The sequence below is a fragment of the Eublepharis macularius genome, chromosome 5, assembly GCF_028583425.1.
Source record: "Eublepharis macularius isolate TG4126 chromosome 5, MPM_Emac_v1.0, whole genome shotgun sequence".
In the NCBI taxonomy this organism is placed as follows: domain Eukaryota; kingdom Metazoa; phylum Chordata; class Lepidosauria; order Squamata; family Eublepharidae; genus Eublepharis; species Eublepharis macularius.
The window spans coordinates 58,712,827-58,736,075 of NC_072794.1; the positions used below are offsets into that span (position 1 = coordinate 58,712,827).

Here is a 23,249-nt window from a genome sequence, read left to right on the forward strand (position 1 = left end):
TGCCTTGAAGTTACTGCTAATGGCTGATTTAGACATTCCTTTATTCGGTGAAAATATAGAGATAAATAAGGAAGTTGTCTTCCAGACTACTGGAGATGCAGAAAATTCTCTGGACTACTGGAGATGCAGAAGATTCTCAAGCTCTATTCTATAAATAAATACTTTTAGAGTAAGTCTTATGTCCACAGTATGCCACATTTCTTCTTTGAGATGAAAACAATTTGGCCAACTGATAGTAGACATAATTCCAGTGATCTGTGGAAGGGAGCAATCATTTTTGGTATTAAGGCAGGATCTCCCCAGTCAGACAGGCTGACATCTGTGGATACCTGTTCTATTAATGAAATGCAGTACTGCTTTTCTTGCAGAAGGCTGGTCATCCTTGTCCACCATACAAGGCTTTTTTTTTTACTGTGAAGGGGAACTGAATGGAAAGATCTTTCTTGTTCATAATTTGTAGTTGGAAGGGTCTCAGAAGTGGTTTGCCACTGAGCTATGGGCCCTCCATTAGTAGGGATTCTGTGATGGATCTCATTGTTTCCAATTGGAGGTGAACTTGTTTTGATGAACTTGTTGAATATTTTAAGTCTACTATCACCCTCCAATCTTTGTTCTTTTTGGCACTGTGAAGAATATGGAATATACTCCTTTTCCCCTTGTCCCAGGGGACTGGAGGTATGAGAAAGCAGGGGTGCACTTATCTGTAACAAGAGTGCTGTCTATTTGGACTGAAGAATTCAGAGTCTCTGGGAAATCACAGCAAGAGTCACTATGAAACACAGAGATATCTGAAAAAGTAAACTGAACTCACAAAAACCCACAGCAAATAAATGTTGGTTCTTAGTGAGCCACTGGGCTTTTATCTTTTCCTAAAAGGATGCAATCTGCTATTAGAGATGATCAACGGCCTCAATTCATAGAACTTTGGCTGATACCCTTTAAGCCTTAGAATAGGGTTAAATGCGGTTCATGCTCCCTTCAAGGGGTCGGTAGAGATGAGTAGCTTATAGAAAAAATTGCCACAGGGAATTCTGGTTCCCACATATACTAACAGTTTATAGCATTTGCTGTATACATAGTGTGAAATAGAGATGAGGTGCTATTTAATCTGCAGATCCTCAACCAATAATAGTAATGACCACTGGAATGAAGAATAAATTTGCTAAGGATTCCAGCAGAGGCCCTGATGGTAGCCAATTTAATGAAAATCTGTCAATCAAGGACTTCTTGCTCTGGGGCACCCTTTCTGAGTAGAAGGATGGCTGTGAAGTTTATCTGAACCCCAGCTTTCAGCCCCAGTGGGGACTCCAAGGTAGATACAATATTTTATACCTCTCCATTCTATCCACACAACAAATTCACAAGGCAGGCCAGGCCTAGAGAATGCAATGGGCCCAAGGCAAGCGTCCCAGGCAGAACAGCATGAGAATGCAGATCTCCCAGATCCCAGCCCAACGCTCCAGCCACTACACCAAACTGGCTCTTGTTAAAAATGGTGTCATTCAGGAAAGATTCCAGAGACAAGGATTAACACAATTGCAACAAGAACTCTCTCAGCATAGGCACTTGTAATGCTGTGGAGTCTGTTTCATGTTTTATATTGGTTCCAGAATACTAAAAACTGGAGCATTTCCAGTCCAGGGTTTACTCATGTCTGCCTGAGCTGGCTGAAGAACTGCTTTGTTTCTGCTGAATAATAATTGAGAAATCTGGGGAGAGCTGGCCCCATTCCCTGGTGGATAAAAGGGCGTATGGGCATAAATAGAACCAAAAGGGAGAAAAAACTTCACTATCTGTATAACTTTCAGTTTTCCTTTCTTTTTCTAGGATTCCCTTTGTAAGAAATTGCCTTTTCCACAGTTCCCTGTTTGGGAAGTGGGGGCCTAGAGGAAGAACCAGGGGGAGGCCTGTCTCTTCCCTCAGCACTCTGACAAAAATTGGCACTCCCATAGTTTATGTAATCAAGTTTGGGAAATCTGGAGATAGCATCACAATGCCTGACCCAATTGCATTCCTCACAAGTAAACCATCATCAGCACTGGACCCTGGGGCCATTGCTATTTGGTGCTCTCACTGGGTCCTGCACCCATTGATTTGCTTGGGATGCTGGAAACCACTCCGCAGCCACCTCCCTATCTGTTGGCAAGGTTGTCAGCTTCAGCAGGGCAAGAAATAGCTGCCGTGGCTTTCTGAGGTAGGAAAAGCTAGCTATTTTTTTTCTCATACTCTCCCTAATGACATTTAGGAATTTCTGGGGTACTAGTGCGGGTCCCAATCCCATTGCATTACTCATGAGTAGCCCTCCTTCATTCACCAGGGGCTTTGGAGGATGACTGCTGAATCTCAGACTGGCTTGGCTGCCCTGCACTGGCTCTTACGCCACTAGACTGGCTTAGGGGTATGGAGAAATCCACTCTACTAGCCACCTCCCAGCTGGTTGGCAATATTGCCCTCACTGGCGAAGCCAGAAACAGCTGCTGTGTTTCCTTTGCTCAGGTAGCAATAGCACCTTTTGTACTTCCACTCTCTTTGGGATAGGAGTGGCCACAGCTGCAGCTTCCTTGTGGTATTCCCCAATGTCTCTGGGGTTGTTGCCGGAAATGGCGGTGAGGGGGAGCTTCTAACTCTCCTTCATGCTCCTTCAAAGCTTCTAACTCTCCTTCAAAGAGGAATCATCATGTCCCCCATGATTTTCGTCATGCTATCATGACGAAGGAGAATGTTCTGCCAGTCTATGACTCCGTCTTGCCATGAAATGGCCACCGAGGCCAAAGGAGGGAAGGAAGGAAGGAGAAAGCTTCCCGTGCAAGCCGTCTAGCAGACACGTGGGGAGAAAAAAAATTGTGAGGAGGTAAAGTAGAAAAGAGTAAACAAGGCAAGAATCAGTTCTGGAAAGTTGAAGTGAAGGAAGAAAAAATCTGAGCAAGGAAGTGCTCGGATGAAGCTGCTCTCCCTGTCGAGGCAGGAATGAAACTGAAAGGGTGACTCCCACTAGGAAGACAGGAAGTAGAAAACTTGTTCCTGCCTCCCTGAATGGACAGTGGGAATCACCCATTAAGATGTCCTCTGCCTCAGAGGAAAAAAGACAGTTAAATACTGCTTTTGGGTACATGGAGAAATCTAAGCATAATTTGACTTTTCAATATCAAAAGACTAGTAGTAAAATGTATTCCTGTGAAAATAAATGCTTGCTTTTCAGATTTCCCCATGTACCTTAAAGCAGTGATTCACAGACTGTGGATGAAAAACCCAAAGCTGTTCCTGAGGTCAGGAGGGAGAAAGAACAGCAACAGGAGACTCTGGGAAGCTCAATGCTGCAAACTTAAGAACCCATCTGAGAAGGCTGCAAAAGAAGGGTTCACTCAGGAGTGTTTCTAGTGACCTGCATTATGAGTTAATGTATCTGGCTATGAAATACAGCCTGTTTCTCAGTGATGCTATATATAAATACTTATAATGAAAAATAAATTATAAGCTTGTTCAACATACACTGATTTATGCAGGTCCTGAAATCTAGAATTTAAGTTTAGAACTTGGTGCAGAACCTCTGATCTAAGGATAAATATAGGATGTTTTCTCTACCTTCCACTACCTTTGGACAATGTGGTCAGTTATAAATGTAAATCAAACATTGAATTTATTCATTTAAATCTCTGGATATAAATATTGTTCTATTATAGAAAAGTTAGGTCTTAATCTCAGTAACATATATGTAACATATGATACCATTTCTCACAAGCAACCTGCAGGTTCTACCTGTCTTATGGCTTCTTCTTGTACATGGAAAGGTAACATCAAAAGAGGCCCTAGATCCCATTAGGTTTAGCTATGGTATCTGAACTGAAGCATGGAAATACAATAAAGTTACTCTAACATTTTATATAAAAATTATATGCTGTTTACAATGCCAAAGTTATGTTGTATGCATAGCTGAACTGGGCTCCTGCAAGTTCTCATTAGAAGAAATGCCAAATCTAATTAAACCCACACGTTTAATTCACGTTTTAACTCAGATGCCATTAGGTGCCATAGAATATTCTCTTAAATAAAAGCTTCCTAAATCTAGGTGTTCATCCTCCCCATGTTTGGGAATAAGATACCCAACAGACCAATTCACTGAGGATGATGAAGTAACAATACAATGAATTGTTTTACCATGATAACAACTTTTAAAATTCAACACAGATCACTTTCTCTCATTTAAATATAAATGTAGAACAAAGCAGCTGCTTCAGTGATTGTCATGCACTCAATCTAAAACTATTACCATGAGGATTTCCAATATAGAATGCAACTCAGTCACTTCAATAGAAGTCAATGCACTACTCATGGGTTGCCTTGGTTAGTCTTTTCTTTCTTTCTCCTTCCCCCTCCTTATGGGGTCTGGAAAGATCATTATGATAAAATGAGTACTTCGTGTCTGTTCTTCAGAGCTCCTTTGACACAAAGAGCTCTTAATCTTTGAAACACTAAAGTTTGCCAGAATTGTTAGGAAGATCGACTCTGAGATAAACTTGATGCCACTTGCCTTATAAGTAGATAATTTCAAGGCAACTGCAATTTATGTACAAATATATCTATAGTTATATTCTATACTTTCTGGAAAGATCTCAGAGGAAAGCTTGCATTCATTACTATTTTCCCTTTTTTAACATTATAGGGATAAAAGTAACAAAAAATGGTCTTTAACTGAAAAGTGACATTTTAAGAGGCAACACAAAGCTTATTTTAGGAAACACATTGGATAGGGTTTCATCTGATTTTTTAATACTTTTTTAACTGATAAGGAAAAAATTCTCAACACACACAAAATCAAAACATGCATTCCATTTGAGCATTTCTTTTTTGCTGCAATTTGGAAAGAATTCTAGTTAGTTCATATACATTTTGTTCCCAAAAGGCTAATTAATACATGCAATAGAAGTTTAAAAAGAAAAAGAAATCAAGCATCGCATGGGGACTGCTAGTGTCAATTAACCAAGACAGAAATCCACAGTTAATTTATTGAGAGTTCAATTATTGTCTCGATTCACCCACTTTACCCAGAAACATGGAATGACATTTGAGAGCTGACAAATAGACCAGCAGGGGGAACTAAGCACATCTAGAAGTAACTGTAACATACCCAAATATGAACTGTTAGTTCTGCACTGATATTTGTACCTCAGCCTGAAAATTTCTGAGCTAAAAATTGGAACATTATCAGCCAAACTACAACAGACATATGAGTCTTATAACTGGACCTCCCAACATAATTTCTGGCTCTAAAAAGCAGGGGGGGGCACGCAAATCAGGCAATTGCACGTGTTGCTTCAAAACATGACCCCCAGATACTTTGAGAGAAAAGACAGGTTCACAATAGAGGTACCTGCCCCCCCCAAGGTAAGAGATGCCTAGGGATAAGGTATTTTCAACTGAGGAAACTATGCCAGGGTGGGGTTTACATACACATCTCTTTGCTTGCTTCATAGCCTTGATGCCCAGCATGCCCTTCCCAAGGATACTTTTCCAGACTAGAAACCATGTCAAGAGTTACACTCAGCTCCAACATCATGTGTACTTTCAGTGTCATCTTAAATGTGAATAAGCTTTTACACGAATCTGCACATAATTATCTCTACTACTTAAGCTCTCTTCACTACCACTGTTCACAAGTTACAGTGAACACACGTACAATCTATCCATGATTGTTCTTTATATGTATGCTCAGTAATTCCCATGTTACATTCAACACATGTAGTGCAGAACATGGGATTTAAGCCCCAAATTTACCCAGGTACTAGTCCCTGGTTTCATTTGAAAAGTGAACACATGTTGGCTCTTTCTTACCAACAAATCTATGTCCATAGATGCAGGATGTACTTGCATTCACTATAACATGTGAACAGGGCTACTACCAATAAAAAGCACAGCTATATTAGGAAGATCAGGCACTCTTATTTTCTGTACTTAAAGGGACCAGAAAAGGTCAGTTCTTTTCTGAAGAATTTGATGGCTTAAATCCCATGTTCTGCACTACATGTGTTGCCTGATTTGCCACCCCCCCCCCGGCTTTTTAGAGCCAGAAATTATGTTGGGAGGTCCAGTCATAAGACTCATATGTCTGTTGTAGTTTGGCTGCTAATGTTCCCATTTTTAGCTCAGAAATTTTAAGGCTGAGATACAAATATTAGTGCATAGCTTACTGTATACTTTCAAAATAAATTCTTCAGGGTTTTGGCCTTCATTTTCGCTGCCCGCAGAAGCAATCCTTAAGCAGAGTTCAAGTCAAGGATAATTCCACAGCCATTCTGTTTTATCTTCAGTTGTCAAACATATAAACTTGTCATTGGAGTACAGAGAGCTTGTCCATAAATAATCTTTTAAATCATTCATAACACAGAGACATGGTCTCTAAAGGTGGTATTTTTAGCTAATATCCTCTACTCAAAATACTGGTAAGCAATGTTTCTTCCACACAAACAAAATATCACCCCGAACCAGGTTCCAAATTTAATGTTTCATATGACTTGGGAATAAGAGGGGAAGCGATTATACCAGCATCACCTTCATACTTTTATGACGGAGAGAACAATGCTCTCAATTTCATTCAAAATAAAAGTGCATGGGCAATAACACCCAGATTTACTCATTAGTGGAAGTTAAGTGTTCTGGAAGATACTGTACTATATGGTACAGATTGTGCTGCTCCTAACAGCTCAATCATGAGCTAATTTGGATTTTATATCCCCCCTCACTTCTACAAATACTGAAACTTGCAACTGGCTTCTGGCTTATATACACTCCCCTCTTTTCCCCTCACCGTACATAGTGGTGGTGTAATATATAATGCTAATTGTGTCATCTCTCCCCTCATATCTTGAAAGGGTATATAATGTTAATTTTGAAGTTACAACCCATCACTGAGGTGCTATATGTTCACATCTAATGCATGGATTTTTAAACTATAATTTTTGAGAAGGTGCAGAACAAGCTGCAAACCAGGATATAATTTTTTCCTGTACAATAACTTTCTATTACAGTGTTTTAAGTACATATTTTTTCAATACAATGTACAATAACTTTCTATTACAGTGTTTTAAGTACATATTTTTTCAATACAATGTACAATAACTTTATTACAGTTTTTTGAGTACATATTTTTTCAATACAGTGTAATGACTTGCAGCAGACATGGGAGGCAAATGAACTAGCTTGCTGCACACAAACCTAAAGTTACAAATGACCAGTTCTGCTATTTAAAAGTGTGCCAATAAGCTTCAAGCTGGTTAGTTTTTCTGTTCTTTATGAAATTAGCACATTGAAATAATTTCAGACAATAGCAAATTCATCTATTTCCTTTTATATTCCATCATCCCTAATTAGTGTATATACTTCTAATTACCATCTGGACAGATAGCATGCCAAATGCCTTCTGAATATATTTGCAAAGCAAGCTGGAGTTTGGCTTGTAGATGCAGTTGAAATTTATACAGAAAATTACATGCATATATGGTCACCTCCTTTTCAAATTCCACTGAAGCTCAAAATCTGCATCTAGTAACAAATACTCAAATAAAGCATAGTAGATAATTAGTTATATAGACATTTAACACACTGAAGAGGAAATTTCTACCTGCCTGCACTGATACACACTTGTCATTGAATATACTATATACTACATCACCAAATTGCCCTGTAAGGTCCCACACACACACTCTGATTATGCCTGGAATAATAGCAATGTAAGCATAACCATTTTAACCATTAGCACTGGCATAATACTAATAATAATAATTACAATGAGGAATGCTGTTAATCATATTCATATTGTACCACCATTACTAGTTTTTTAAAATGTAACACTGACTTGAAAGGACTGCAGGGCTACTGGAAGGATAATGCAGAAAAATGCACAGCTTCACGGTCAGGTGAGACATCAGATATCAAGCTGCAGTGACCAAGGAAATCAACATGAACTCTAAATGCCTTTGCCTAGGAGAAGAATCTTGCAGAGCCCCACAACCAGTTTTAGAATTCTTGTTAAGTTTCATCATTTTAGGTACTTGACAATCTCCAGTATTATAAACCTGGAGAAGCCTTTTTAAAATAAATAAATAAATATATATATATATATATATATATATACACACACACACACACACCACACACACACACACACGTGAACAATTAGTACCTCATTTGCAATTGCATCAGGAGAATACATATCAGGAGAAAAAAATCTGGAAGACTGGCTGGGATTCACAAAAGGGACAATACATAGTAAAAGTCTTCCCATCTTAAGTGGGATGATATGCTGTCATTATAAGAACGCCACTTCTAAAATATGACCATTTCAGCTCTGTGGTTTCAGATCAAATAGAACATGTCTTCAAGCAAAGAATTTGGCTATTTGAAAGCCTATGCATCAAGTCTGCAGACAGAAGAGCTGGATCAATATCTGAGGCTGCTCTTTCCAGAATGTTATGAAATCTTACCATCCTACAAGCCATTCAACATGCCCTTCCTTTTACAAACCGCTAGTGGTATTAGATTCTGTGGCATAGTGTGTGCGTGTGCGCGGGCACACGTGCATGCACGCATACACGCAACTTTTGCTATTAAGTAAGTTGTACCATGACTGCACAAGAAGAAATCAAGGCAGTCAATTAAGTCTTTCCAAGACAACTGCGCTCCAGTGAAAGAGTACAAAATATGGCTGATACAGACATAAATGGCAAGCAGCAAAAAATGTTCAGATACATGTTAGCACCACTGAGTGCCAATTTTTTTTCCAAAAAAACAGGAAGCTAGCATTTTGAAATGTTTATAAACTTGTTTTCTTCAGAGTTCCACAGTTAACCAAGACCTGTAATTTGCCTGCCACTTTCATGCTAACACCCACCAGCTAGCTACATAGCCAATGGGAAAGCACAGACCAGGCTGATACTTGAAGCTCCAGATCTTTAACTCACAGCATTAAAGGGAAAGTAGCCTTCTCTCTCTGAGGCGGAAGACATCTTGGGTGATTCCCACCACTCAATCAGGGAGGCAGGAAGTTGATTATTTCTTCCTCTTCCTATTGGTGTGTGGGTCACCCTCTCTTTCAGTTCAAGGTGACTCCATGAAGCGGTCTCTTATATATGCATAATTTTTTTTTTAACAAATAACTCTGTATGAGAGGAAGAATAGTAAACCAGAACTATAGAACTAGTAACCAGAAGGAAAGGAAGACGAAGTACCTGGGAGGGCAAGATGTCCTCCATTCCTCAGAGGAGAAGGACCCTTCACGGTAAGTGTCCAAAGGTCCATTCTCCCTCTGAGGCGGAGGACATCTTGGGTGCTCCCAAAGCAGTTATTTTTTCACTGGGTGGGTTATGGTCTTCGTCTTGTAATACATGCTGCAACACACTTCTTCCGAAAGCGGTGTCTGCTGAGTCGTAGAAATTTAACTTGTAATGTCACAAGAATGTGAATGCTGAAGACCAAGCAGCGGCCTTGCACACTTTTTTGATGGACGCCTGGTTCTGGAATGCTGCACTGGTTGCCGCACTTCTCAATGAATGAGCTGTTATCCCATTGGGTACCTCTTTGTTAGACGCTGTGTATGCTTCAGCAACACAAGATTTAATGCGTCTTCTTATGGCCACGGATGACATCTTCTGACCCATGTTCGGTGGGCCATAATGTTTGAAGATGTAATCTGTTTTCTGTATATTCTCTGTCCTGATGAGATATGTTTTCAGAGTTCTTCTCACGTCCAGACAGCGTCATTCTCTCTTCTTAGGGTGCCTGGGCTCTGGGCAGAATGACGGGAGGTTGATTTCCTGTGTTCTGTGAAATCTAGACCCTACTTTGGATAAGAACAAAGGATCAGTTTGGATTGTTGAAAAGGATTGTTCAGATGAAGGAACAGTAGCCAATTCCAAATGTAACCAAGTAAGAGATAAATGTATTTTTTTAAAGTCTTTCTATGTTGCGTTCCCCACCACAGGCAGGTCACATCAACAGAACAGTTAAGCACAGAGGTCATAACGTCAAAATATCACCTAACAGATATTCTACAAATGTAATGACATAGTATCTTCTTGGCACTTTATCATGTCAATTTGTACAGAATTGGCTCAGGCTTCTCTCTTGATGACTAGGTAAATTCTTCACCTAGCAACACTGGGCACTCTTATCCTGCTACAAAGTCTTTGCTACTACCATAATCACAAGCAACAGCACTTTTAAAAGCTCCATTCTGGAGTAAAAAGCTAACACAAAACAGGTTCTTGGCAATGCAGATACTAGCATAAAAGACCCAAGCTTGCAACGAATTTCTCTTAAATCAAATATATCTCCTTTGTGACACACTAACCGACAGCTGGACGACCAAAGCACTCCTGCACAAATGCATAATTCCTTTTTCAGTTATAATTTATAAGAAAATAATTTTCTAATAATTACAATTATTAATAATTAATGTTCTAATACTTAAAATTAATTTAATAATATACTAAGAATATTAGAAAAGTCAACTAATCAAAACTTACCATAAACATTGTCAGTAGTAGGTCATAAGTTGTCAAATATTAGATGAAGCTACTATCCTTATACACCTTTTATATAAAAATACACATCAGTTGCCAGTAACTGGTTTTCAGATTGCTGGAGGAGTCTTGGAGCCATCATATTTTTCAATGGAACCGTTCACAAAGTTACTACATAACTCAACTTGCACAAGAAATTCATTACTATGCAGAACACAAAACTATACTTCACCAACTATTTTAAACTTATCTTTTGCCCCTTGTAAACATCAGAGAATAATGAAATACTAGCCAGTGCACATACTGATCAGGTCCTGAAATACACATTCTCAAACTGCTACAGAAAAGCTTAGATAACTACTGAGGCTTAAAAAAAATTGAATAGTACCAGTTCTGGTATAAATTTGGGGGGGGGGGGGGAAATCTCACAATCTAGAAGTGTAAGATGGAATACAACCCTGAGGGCCAGTCCAACACACCAATATGTATGAAAGAAAGTCAGTAAAACAGCTGATACCAAATAATCACCAGACTCAAATATGACGCAAAGCCTAATCTTTAGGCCCCCACACTCCCCATGGGCAACTGCTACTTGTCCTGAGTGGTATCCCAGTCCTGACTGGTATCCCAGTGATTGCCAGTAGAAATGCTTATGAAAGAAAAGTTACACGTTTCTGTTTAGATAAAGGGATGCAGACTATGAAGAGTGATGCTGTATACAACATATGAACCTCTCTCCTTAAACCCGTCCATGAACAACTTGTGTGACCGTTATCATTTCTTTTCTATTCTCAATTTCTCTTTCCTGGAATAAATCTGTTTTGCTCATCACTACAAACAATATTACTTGCAACTATCAGCTATATTATTATTCCAATAAGAAATCATGGTTACATTATTTATCCTTTTATATGCAAACTTGGCACAAGAGTGAATAAAACCAGTTTTATCCAATTTCTGAGTCAGATTTGGTATTTCAAGGCTGGAGGGGGGAAACACTTACCGCAAATGAAACATATAGAAATCTAGCAGCAACCTTAAAAACGAACAAAATGTTATTATAGTATAAGCTTTTATGGATCAGAGCCTACCTGTTACAATTCAAACCATCTTCCTATCAGTCAAAATAGTCCACACTTCTACTTAAAAAACATTAAGTCAATGGGATTTCAAAACTGTCCTCAAAAGTATTATAGCAAATTAAATTCACTTCTACTTGCAAGTGTGGAAATAGAGTAAAATAAAATACAAGAGCTCTTTCCCAGATTCTAAGCAGCAAAATGTAAACAATCTTACGGAAAGGTTAGCCTTACAGTAATGAGAGTTCAATTTGACATTTGCATCAACCCAGTTTAAATTAATTAGGATTAAATAATAAAAACCCTTTAACTGTCATGTCAAAGTGGGATAGAGAGAAAAAAATTCAGGTCATTGCACATCCAGTTCCAAGAAGCAGCCTGGGCCGGGGTAGAAATGGCCTAAAATTCTTAACCAGTGACATGTTTTAAGCACCTTTGCAATATGGTGTCATCATCAATATATCTAATTCTAAATGAGGCCAAATCTGTGGATACGTAAATCCATAGATTGGGGCCATAAACAGGCAAGAGACAGTTCTTTCTACAAACATGGGGCGGGGGGAAGGTTTGCTGAAAAATCTGAAATCTTAAAAAATATATATACATGAGTGGAGCTTAAATACACACCAAGATAGATACAGCACCTCTAGATGTGAGAAATGAATGCCCCCAGCAGTGGCCATTGTGGGGGGTGCCAGACAAGCACAACAATGTTGCCACAGCCCTTAAGCCATGATTTCTGTCAGCAAAAAGCAGGGGGGGGGGAAGGCTTTCCAGGGCTGCTTTGGCCTTTGAAGAAAGACTCCCTCGCTGACAGTAACCACAGCGTAACTTGATTCCTTACAACTTGCATGACTTAACCAGGCAAAGCTGTTTGCTACTGTTTTAACAGCAGCCACCCCATGAAAGCCAGTGTGGTTTAATAGTGAGAATTTCAGAGGAGGATCTGGGAGACCCAAGCCTCAATCACCACTCTGACATGGAAGCTTACTGGGTAACTTTGGGCCAGTTATACATCCACAGTCTATCCTACTTCACAGCAAAGGAAGGAAAGAGGAAATGAAGGGAGGGGATAAAGGGGAAAGTGAGTTCTCTACCACACGACTGGGCCAGTTTGGTGTAGTAGTTAGGAGCTACAGGACTCCAATCTGAAGAACCATGTTTGATTCCCCACTCCTCCACTTGAAGCCAGCTGGGTGACCTTGGGTCAGTCACAGCTCTTCAGAGCTCTCTCAGACTCACCCACATCACAGGGTGATTATTGTGGGGATGACATACTTTATAAGCTGCTCGGAGTGGACATTAAGTTGTTCTGAAGGGCAGAATATAAATTGAATGTTACTATACTATTATTATTATAGTTTTCCCAGATAGAGGCTGCCAGAGTAGCTTAGGATGGTAAGCTGAAAAGAGGACTGATAAAAGTAGGTTGGCTGGTAGATGGGAAGGAGAGCAGAAAACTGGAAACAGCTATGGGAGCTTTCAAGGAACATCAGGAGGAAATAGTGGGGTGGGAGGAATGAGAAACCCCTGTAAGTCCTTACAGGTCCCTCATCTGTCTATTCATATTTACAATATTTGCTTTTTAATGTAATCTTCTTAGCTCTAATGGTCCTTGGGCAACTTCTCCTTATTTCTTCCTGAAACTAAAGTCTCTCACATTGTTTCCTTCAGTCATCCACCCTTTTGCTCCTAAGGAGCAATTCAGCATTACTGGATCAACATCCTGAGAAGTATTAGTGATACCAGAATAACTAACATTTTAAGATGGAACAACTTATGAGCAAACTGTCAATTTCCCCTCCCCTCACTGCCAATCCACATCTATAGTAATATAAATACTATCAAAAAATAGCTATTTTGCCAATCTGGGCACAATTAAATCCAATATGATATTTAAAATCTAATTATGCCAAAGTATTCAGACAAAAGAAGAAACCAAACATGAATTGAAAACTGTGAAACAGATTGGTTTTGAACTAATTAAACAGCAATAAATGAAAGGCAAGACTGAGATTCAGGATCATACAAAACTTTCTAATGAGTTGTCATGCAAACAGGCAAAAACCATGCCACAAGTAGTTTCAAAACTCAGTTATGTCTTCTGCTTCAACAACCCGAGGCAACAAAAATGTGCAGAAACTACCACACATCTGCAAATATGGCAATTTCTTTAAATGAAGACTCGAAGTTAAAACACTTCATTAGTTAAATGTAGGGAAATTTCACAGCAACAGAACATGCAGTATTATTTTCAGATCACAGGTTAAAAAGAACAGCTTTAAACTAGGTGTTCTGAACCAATACAAAATATTTAAAATCAAGCTTAACTATGAATATCCTTACAGAACATTCTGTGTAATTCCTCTCTATGGTGCAAATGCAAATTTCAATCTCTTTCTTCATCTTCTGCATAGAATCCGCCTCTCAGTCCTGCTGCTCTGATGCCAGGATCTCTGTCCTAGTCAGTTTCTACTAGTTCAGATCCCATCAGAATACATGAAATGTCAGCATTTTTCATCTTACGACATCACTTTACCCTTATTGACACTGAACCTCATTTGTAATTGTGTTGCCCATTTGCTCCATTTAAAGAGATCCTCTTGGAACTCTTTACAGCCCCATTTTGGCCCTCACCATCCTGAATAATATACACATATTTTACAAGCTGTTTACCCCCAATTCCAGATCATTTACGAACAGATTAACTAGCACTGGTCCTAGTACAGATTCAAGATCACCTTAGTATTTAATTCCCTTTATTATGAGAACTCTCCATTTATTCCATTCGCTACCTCACAGTCATTTAATCAGTTACTAATTCATCAAAAGGCCCCATATTTTTATTCCATGACTGCTATTTTTCCTCAGAAACCTTTGGTAGGGGCATTATCTAAAGTGTTTTGAAAAGCAACATAGAGAATTCTACCAGCTCACATATGTTTAACAATGTACTTCAGAAGTTTGGTAGGACAGAAGTACCCTTTTGCAGAAACCATGCTGATTCTTACTCAGTAGGGCTACATGCTTTCTATTTCTGTCTTTAACAGATAGACACCAGACAACCTAAGCCAGTAATTATCTGGATCCTCTTTTTTAAAAAATCAACATTATATTGGTTATTTTCCAATCCCCCATTAGGGAGGCTCATTTAAGTGATTAGTTATGTACTAAAAAAAAAAGGTAAAAGTAGTCCTCTGTGCTAGCACCAAGTCATTACTGACCCATGGGGGGACGTCGCATCACGACGTTTTCTTTGCAGACTTCTGTTACGGGGTAGTTTGTCATTGCCTTCCCTAGTCATCTACACTTTACTCCCAGGAAACTGGGTACTCATTTTACCAACCTCGGAAGGATGGAAGGCTGAGTCAACCTTGAGCCAGCTACTTGAATCTGGCTTCTGCCAGGATCGAACTCAAGTCATGAGCAGAGCTTGGGCTGCGGTACTGCAGCTTACCACTCTGCGCCACAGGGCTCCTCGTAGTTATGTATTTCATAGTTATGTACTCCTTCTGTAGTTATGTACTACAGTTAGAAAATCAACAACTTCACATTTGCATTCTTTAAGAATTCTCAGATTTTGCCATCCAGATCCAGTCATTTGTTAGTTACAAATTTGTCTATTTATCCTAGACCTATTTGACTCAGTTCTTCAGACAATTTCAAAAAATAGTTTGGGGAAAGAGGGGGGTGCAATTCCACATATTGTACATTGAAAGCAAACACAAAGAATTGTTTCTGCTTCTCTGGAAGTTCATCTTTCTTCAATAACCCTTTTGTCATCCAACATTTAAATACAGTATCTAAGATCAATCTCGGTGAATTTTTCAGCTTTTAAGAAATGCTATTTTAACAGCATGTAAAGAAGAAACAAATAAAACCGGAAATGCAGAGGAGGGAACATTATGAAAACATCAAGCAACAACTATATATAACAGAAATCACTGACTCAAGACGGACTGAGCTGTCTATGTGCAAGAAATAGTGCCATTTCAGTTTGCAAGGGAAGGTGGATTTTGCTTCTGACTATATGCCAGTTAGTCTGTATAACTCAAACCAGAATGATGATCTTGTTCTAAGCATAAAAGCAATTCTTGCTAGCATGTCAAATCACAGGATGCTGTACTATCAAAAATTACCCAGAAAATACGTTCTATCAGCAGTTTATCATCAAGATTCTGTTTTCTACTGTCAAAGCTGAAGTCATGTAGGTGTATCACAGTAGAAGTTAAACAGCCATTCCTTTTCCATTTTAAACTAAAACTAAAAACCAAAGAAGAAGGGGACACAATCCATTTTATTATGCTAAAATTTACATGTAACACTACAGATAATTTTCAACTACTTAGTTGATTAATCAAGCAATACAATGTTTTTTTTTTAAAAAGACTGGTTTGCTGAAGTTCGCACTGGCATTAATTTACTTCATTTATACTGCACCTTTTGCCACAACTGGGATCCGAAGTGGCTTCCATTCTTCTCTTCTTCAATTTATCCCCACAACAACCCAACAAGGTAGCTTAGGCTGAGTGGGCATGACTGGCACAAAGTCCCCCAACAGCATTTCATGGTACAGTGGGAATTGGAGCCTGGGTCTCCCAGTTCAGCACTCTAACCACTACACCACACTGGCTCTTAACAAAATAAAACACTGTATGAAAGCATACATTCTGTTAATTTCTGTTACATCACAATTCACATTGCTACAATGCACAAAAAAAGTCAACAAATCAGTAATAGTATGAAACCCTCCTTTACAGGCATGGCTGTTATTATTTCTTTAGCCAGCTATGTTCAGATTAAGTTGTTCTCCAGTAGGATAGGTAGTCACTAATTTGTTAAAATAATAAATTTTGTATTTAGGCCAGCTTTTTAAAAAATGGGTTTATTTCTTTTTTGTGCTTCAAGTTAATTTGCAAAAAAATATATATATGCTTAACAAGAAGTCAATATTTAACACAGTTATAGCATAGGCTAAAACTGTTAACTTGAATCCACAGCCCACTAGGAAATACACCAAGTTAAGACTGATTTGTTAATGCCAGGGCAGGGGCAGATATGTGGAAAATACTGGCTTTAACTCAGACCACATATTACTATTATTAATTAAATGTATAGTCTGCCCTCCCCACAAATGGGCTCAGGGTGGATTACAACATACAGATAAAAACACATTAATAAAACAGTACATCGAATAATAATAAAAGCCAGATTTAGCAGCATAAAAAAAAACACTCTGCACCATGTTCCTAATATCCCAGGACGGGATTCACTCCACCCTTCCCTGCCAACCATAAGGGGAAGAGAGGGGTGAAGACGTGAGTTGGGGCAGATGGCTCATATAGCCCCCCACTAATAGGAGACAGGCAGGGAGGCCAATGGGTGGATCTGAATACTGGCCGCAACCCAATGCCTGGCAGAACATCTCTGTCTTACAGGCCCGCCGAAAGGACACAAGGTCCTGGCAGGCCCAAGTATCCTCCAACAGAGAGTTCCATCAGGTTGGGGCAAGGATTGAAAACACCCTGGCCCTGGTCGAGGCCAGTTGAGCCTCCCTAGGGCCAGGGACCACCAGTAGATGTTTTCCTGCTAATCTAAGCGCTCTCCGGGGTACATATGGGGAGAGGCGGTCCCTCAGGTATACTGGTCCCAGTCCGTTTACTGGGACTGGCATAATGTAGATATCATATCTACATTATGAGTAGAGACCACACCATACTGGTGTCTCACAACAGAGGCCAGGATTGAAGAGATACCATCCTGGATCTCATGGCACTCAACTAGCATGAGGTCTTATTTACTCCCTTCTCTTTAACCAAGCTCTGTAACAAGTCTGGCCTTTTCCTAAACCTATTTGTGCCTTTCCTAACCAGCGGTATATATTTAATTTGAGCTTCCAGGATTGTAGTTTTAAATAGTCTCCAAGATTCCCCAAGTGTTTTGACCTTTTTTACTTTCCCTTTCAGTTTCTTCTTCACGTACCCCCTCATCTCAGAAAAGTTACCCCTTTTGAAGTTAAACATGGCTGTGTTGGTCTTATTTGGCAATTTTCTATTTATACATATGTTGTACTCAATAACATTATGGTCACTGTTCCCAAGTGGTGCAATCACATTTACATCTCTCACCAGGTCTTCAGCATTACTGAGGACCAAATCCAGGATCACCTCTCCCCTAGTAGGTTCTGTAACCATCTGTTCCATAGCACAGTCATTGAGACAGTCTAGAAACTCACTTTCTCTCCCCCGATTCGAACACCCATTGGCCCAGTCAATGTGTGGGTAGTTAAAATTACCCATTACAACACAGTTTTTTTGTTTAGCAGCCATCTTTAATCCTGTCATCATTTTATAATCCTCCTCTATTTTCTGATCTGGAGGGCGATAACAAACTCCCACAGTTAAGTTTCCATTTGGGCCCGTAATTTCAACCCATAGCATTTCCAGAAGCGAATCTAATTCAGTTACCTTCTCAATCCTACTGGAATGTATACCTTCTCTGACATATAGAGCCACCCCACCACCAACCCTTCCCTCCCTATCCTTCCGATATAATTTATATCCAGGAATCACCCTGTCCCACTGATTTTCCTCATCCCACCAAGTTTCTGATATGCCCACAATGTCTATGGATTCACTAATGTCTATGGAACACTAAACATTCCAGCTCCCCAATTTTACCTCGGACACTTCTAGCATTTGTATATAAACACCTGTAACTTCCCCGGCACACTTTGCCTCGAGACGTAGTTAGGTCATCTGCACTGTTTGTCTCCATCTCAGTTGACAACTCTAATCTATCTCCCTGTAGAAGTGTTATACCTAGCCCTTCATCTCTCTGAGATGAACCATCCTGAACCAGAGACACTTTATCTCTTGTCGGCTTTCCCCTAGCATTTAGTTTAAAAACTGCTCTGCCACCTTTTTGATTTTAAGTGCCAGCAGCCGGGTTCCTTCTCGGGACAAGTGGAGACCGTCTCTCTTGTACAGCTCCCGCTTGTCCCAAAAAGAATCCCAGTGCCTAACAAACTTGAACCCTTCCTCCCTACACCATCGTCTCATCCACGCATTGAGACTCCTGATCTGCGTTAACAAGCAATGTAATAGAAGCTGTAAAAGGTAAAAAGGATTCTTTTAGGCAGTGGAAAACTAGTCGGAGTGAGGTTGATAAAAAGGAGCATAAGCTGTGGCAAAAAAAGTGCAAGTCTGTGATTAGACAGGCAAAAAGGGAATATGAGGAGCATATTGCAAAGAACATAAAGAAAAACAATAAACAATTCTTTAAATATATTAGAAGTAGGAAACCAGCTAGGGAGGCAGTGGGGCCCTTGGATGACCAAGGCGTAGAAGGATTACTAAAGGGTGATAGGGAAATGGCCGAGAAGCTGAATGTGTTCTTTGCTTCTGTCTTCACTGTGGAAGATAAGAAGTGCATGCCCACTCCGGAAGCGCTGACTTTGGGAGGGGTTTTGAAAGACCTGAGTCACATTGAGGTGACGAGAGAGGAGGTTATGCGACTGCTAGATAATTTAAAAACTGATAAATCACCGGGCCCAGATGGCATACATCCAAGAGTTCTGAAAGAACTCAAGTGTGAACTTCTAGATCTCCTCACAAAAATATGTAATCTGTCATTAAACTCTGCATCTGTTCCTGAGGACTGGAAGGTAGCTAATGTTGTCCCCATCTTTAAAAAAGGTTCCAGGGGAGATCCGGGAAATTACAGGCCAGTCAACCTGACGTCAATACCGGGTAAGTTGGTGGAAACTATTATCAAAAATAAAATTAGTGGGGCACATTGATGACCAAAAGCTGATGAGGAAAACTCAGCATGGGTTCTGTAAGGGAAGATCTTGTCTCACCAATCTGTTAGAGTTCTTTGAGGGAGTGAACAAACAAGTGGACAAGGGAGACCCGATAGATATTGTTTATCTTGACTTCCAGAAAGCTTTTGACAAAGTTCCTCATCAAAGGCTCCTAAGTAAGCTCAGTAGCTATGGGATAAAGGGCCAAGTCCTCTCGTGGATCGAAAACTGGCTAATTAATAGGAAACAGAGAGTGAGTATAAACGGGCACTTCTCACAGTGGAGGGTGGTGAGCAGTGGGGTGCCACAGGGGTCGGTATTGGGTCCAATGCTTTTTAACTTGTTTATTAATGATTTGGAATTGGGATTAAGCAGTGAAGTGGCTAAATTTGCAGATGACACGAAATTGTTCAGGGTGGTGAAAGCCAGAGAGGATTGTGAGGCACTCCAAAGGGATCTGTCGAGGCTAGAAGAGTGGGCATCCATGTGGCAAATGAGGTTCAATGTAGCCAAGTGCAAAGTAATGCACATTGGAACCAAAAATCCAAAATATAAATACAAGTTGATGGGGTCTGAACTGGCGGAGACTGACCAAGAGAGAGATCTTGGAGTCATGATAGATAACTCACTAAAAACGTCAGCACAGTGTGCGACTGCCATAAAAAAAGCTAATGCTATGCTAGGGGTTATTAGGAAAGGGATTGAAAACAAATCAGCCGGTATCATAATGCCTCTGTATAAATCGATGGTGAGGCCTCATTTGGAGTACTGTGTACAGTTCTGGTCGCCACACCTTAAAAAAGATATCATAGCACTGGAAAAAGTACAGAGAAGGGCAACTAAAATGATTAAAGGGTTGGAACACTTTCCCTATGAGGAAAGATTGAGGCGCTTGGGGCTCTTTAGCCTGGAGAAAAGACGACTGAGGGGAGACATGATAGAGGTTTACAAGATAATGCACGGGTTAGAGAAGGTAGAGAAAGATGTGTTTTTCTCCCTTTCTCACAATACAAGAACTCGTGGGCACTCTATGAAATTATTGAGCAGTCGGGTTAGAACAGATAGAAGAAAATACTACTTTACACAAAGGGTGATAAACACATGGAATTCGTTGCCACAGGAGGTGGTGGCAGCTACAAGCATTGCCAGCTTCAAGAGGGGACTGGACAAATATATGGAGCAGAGGTCCATCAGTGGCTATTAGCCACAGGAGATAGATGGTATTCTCTTTGTGGGGAGGTGGTGCTCTGTTGTCTTGGTGCTGGAAGGAAGGCAGTGGGAGGGCTTCTGGTGTCCTGGCCTCACTGACAGTCCTTTAGATGGCACTGGATTTCTAGCCACTGTGTGTGACAGAATGTTGGACTGGATGGGCCACTGGCCTGATCCAACATGGCTTTGCTTATGTTCTTATGTTCTTAAGTCCATTTCCAAATTAATGTTACTCTAATGCTAACCCATGAAACTCTTATTTGCATTTAGAAATGCCAAACACGAACATGTTCATTTTAAAAACACAACCCTTCCTCATCTCAACCATATGATATTCCATAGTGGAAAAGAAACATGGATGGCATTATCTAGAACTGATATGCTATATTGTTAGAAACACTTTTAAATTGATGTAGTAGTCAGTTACACACATTTATTCAGGACTATGTGGAGATATGGAAAATAGCCAGCAGGATTCCCCCCCCCCCCTCATTCCTGCATACTTCTAAGAATGTGACTGGAAAACTTAATTGAAATGGGTCTTTTGCGGTGACAAACCATGATTTAACCAATACAACCTTTTCTAAAGCAAACAAAAATGCATTATTTTGATTCTCTACATTCATTTATGCAAAACAAGCCTATATGAAAAGTGAGAAATTTTAGTCCCAAACTTCTTTGACTCTCTTATTGCACTGTGAACTCTCATACTTGGAACTGGAATCCCCTAATAAACTTGACAACCATTAGAAGCAATGGATAATATAAAAATGTTGGTGCTAGCCATGCAAGAAACATTTTTTAAAGTTTATAAAGGGTAATGAAAAACAAAAATTAATGTACATACAGCTATCCAGTTTTCTTCCAGATAAAAGTTATGTCAGAGATAAGAATAGGGTTCCCCCCCCCCGCCCTCCGCAATACCTCTTCCTGGATACAACGCAGAAATGGAAAATCAGGTCCTACTCCTCTAAAATTTCCACAAACAAGCAAAGCAATCAGAGAGGTTTCTTTAATTAGTAGCTTATATAAAACAGATACTAAAAATATTAAAAACAAACAAATAAAAGAGCACTTTTGTTAAATAGACAGTGTCACATGAGCCCAAGAAAACACAATGAAAAGAACCTGACCCTAACAGAACAGCATAAACATCAGTTCAGACTCAGGGCTCCCTTATCCTTGCTACACTACATGGGACTATATAAATAAATAACACTACCTGCTAGGCAAAGCATTCTGTTTTAACAAAATGAACATTAAAATTAAACATTAAAATTGCACTTTACACACTATTCCACATCAGAACCACTAAATAAACATAAGAGCTACAAATTAAAAAAAATACCCTTTAACAACCATTATGTAAAGAATACGGCAAAAGAGGCTTCGGGAATCATGCTACCTTCAGATGTTTATTCATACTCTAATATATATTACAGAATTAGGTATACACTGATTATAAATAAACGCAAATACAGGCTACTAATTGTAAACCTCTTTCAGTAAAGGAGAGTTCTTCCACCACAGTCCACTATGCTCAATTAACTGCCCATCTTCCCCTAGGCTGCAGTCTCTTTTTGCAAGTTTGAAGGGGTTTTTTTAAGACGAAGATTATTTCTGAGACATTTCACAGACGAAGGGAAGCTTTGGACTGGCTTCCCTATCGTCGGCTGCACAGCGCAGGCGGACTGCTTACAACGCGAGCATTGAAATTAATTTTCTCCTTTGAGAGTAGGGAACACGTGAACCCCCACCAGGTCCTACACAAACGCACGCACGCATTCCAAAGCGGTTTCATAACCCAACAAACTCAAAACACTCGAGAGCCGCAGCTACTGCCCTGGACGTAGCAGCCCTCCAAACCGGCTTTGGAATTTACAACGCTGGGCACGGGCAGATTCTCTGCTCTTCTGCCCGTCAGTCCTCAAAGCTGGCACAGGTCGCTGCTCTCCCGCCCTTTCTTCCCCGTCTCCGTCGCACCCCGGTCGCGAGGGGAAGCCAAGCGGTGCCAGAAAGAACCGGGGAGCCCCGCTGCCTCCTCCCCTTTGACTTACGCCCGGCTCCTCCTCCACCACCACCCCGACTCCCCACCAGCACAGCCGCCCCCTGCTCACCCAGCTTCCCCCGGGACTCTTCCAGCTTCTGGATCTGGTTCTCCAGGAAGAGGACGGACACCCCGAACGCCACCACCGCCAAGAGCTGCAACTTAGGCGGCAGCATAATCCGAAGCAGCCCCATCGGCAGCAGCTGCCGCCGCCGCCGCCGCCGCCTGAGCGCCGCCCGTCTGGTCGCACGGCCGCCTGGGGATCACGACATCACGCGGGGCCCGGCTGGGAAGGCCGGCAGGAGCCTCAGCAGGGGGACGCGGTGGGCGGGCGGGCAAATGAGGGGGGCGGAGGGCAAGTAGAGTCCGCGGCTCTCACATCCCTCGGAGGACCCGGCTGCGGCTCGTAAAGCGCCTCTTCGGCCGCCAGCCGACCAACCACCACCAAATCTCGTTAAACGGCCAAAGACGCACACGCTCCCCCGCCCAACCGCCAGCCTGCGTGCGCTGCTCAGCAACCAAACGCCCGGTCGCACACACGCCCACAACCTCTACCATTGACCAGACGGAACACAAGCTCCGCCCGAATAACCTCC

The 23,249-nt window shown here is 40.7% G+C and overlaps 1 protein-coding gene across 1 annotated transcript in view; it reads right to left on the minus strand.

Moving 5' to 3' along the window:
* Positions 1–23,142, minus strand: part of HS2ST1 (heparan sulfate 2-O-sulfotransferase 1) — a 143,229-nt gene extending 120,087 nt beyond the window's left edge. The window contains exon 1 of the mRNA XM_054980681.1: positions 22,724–23,142. Coding sequence (XP_054836656.1) covers positions 22,724–22,847 — 124 coding nt within the window. The 5' untranslated portion in view covers positions 22,848–23,142. The remainder of the gene's footprint in view (positions 1–22,723) is intronic.
* Between the last annotated feature and the right edge of the window lie 107 nt (positions 23,143–23,249).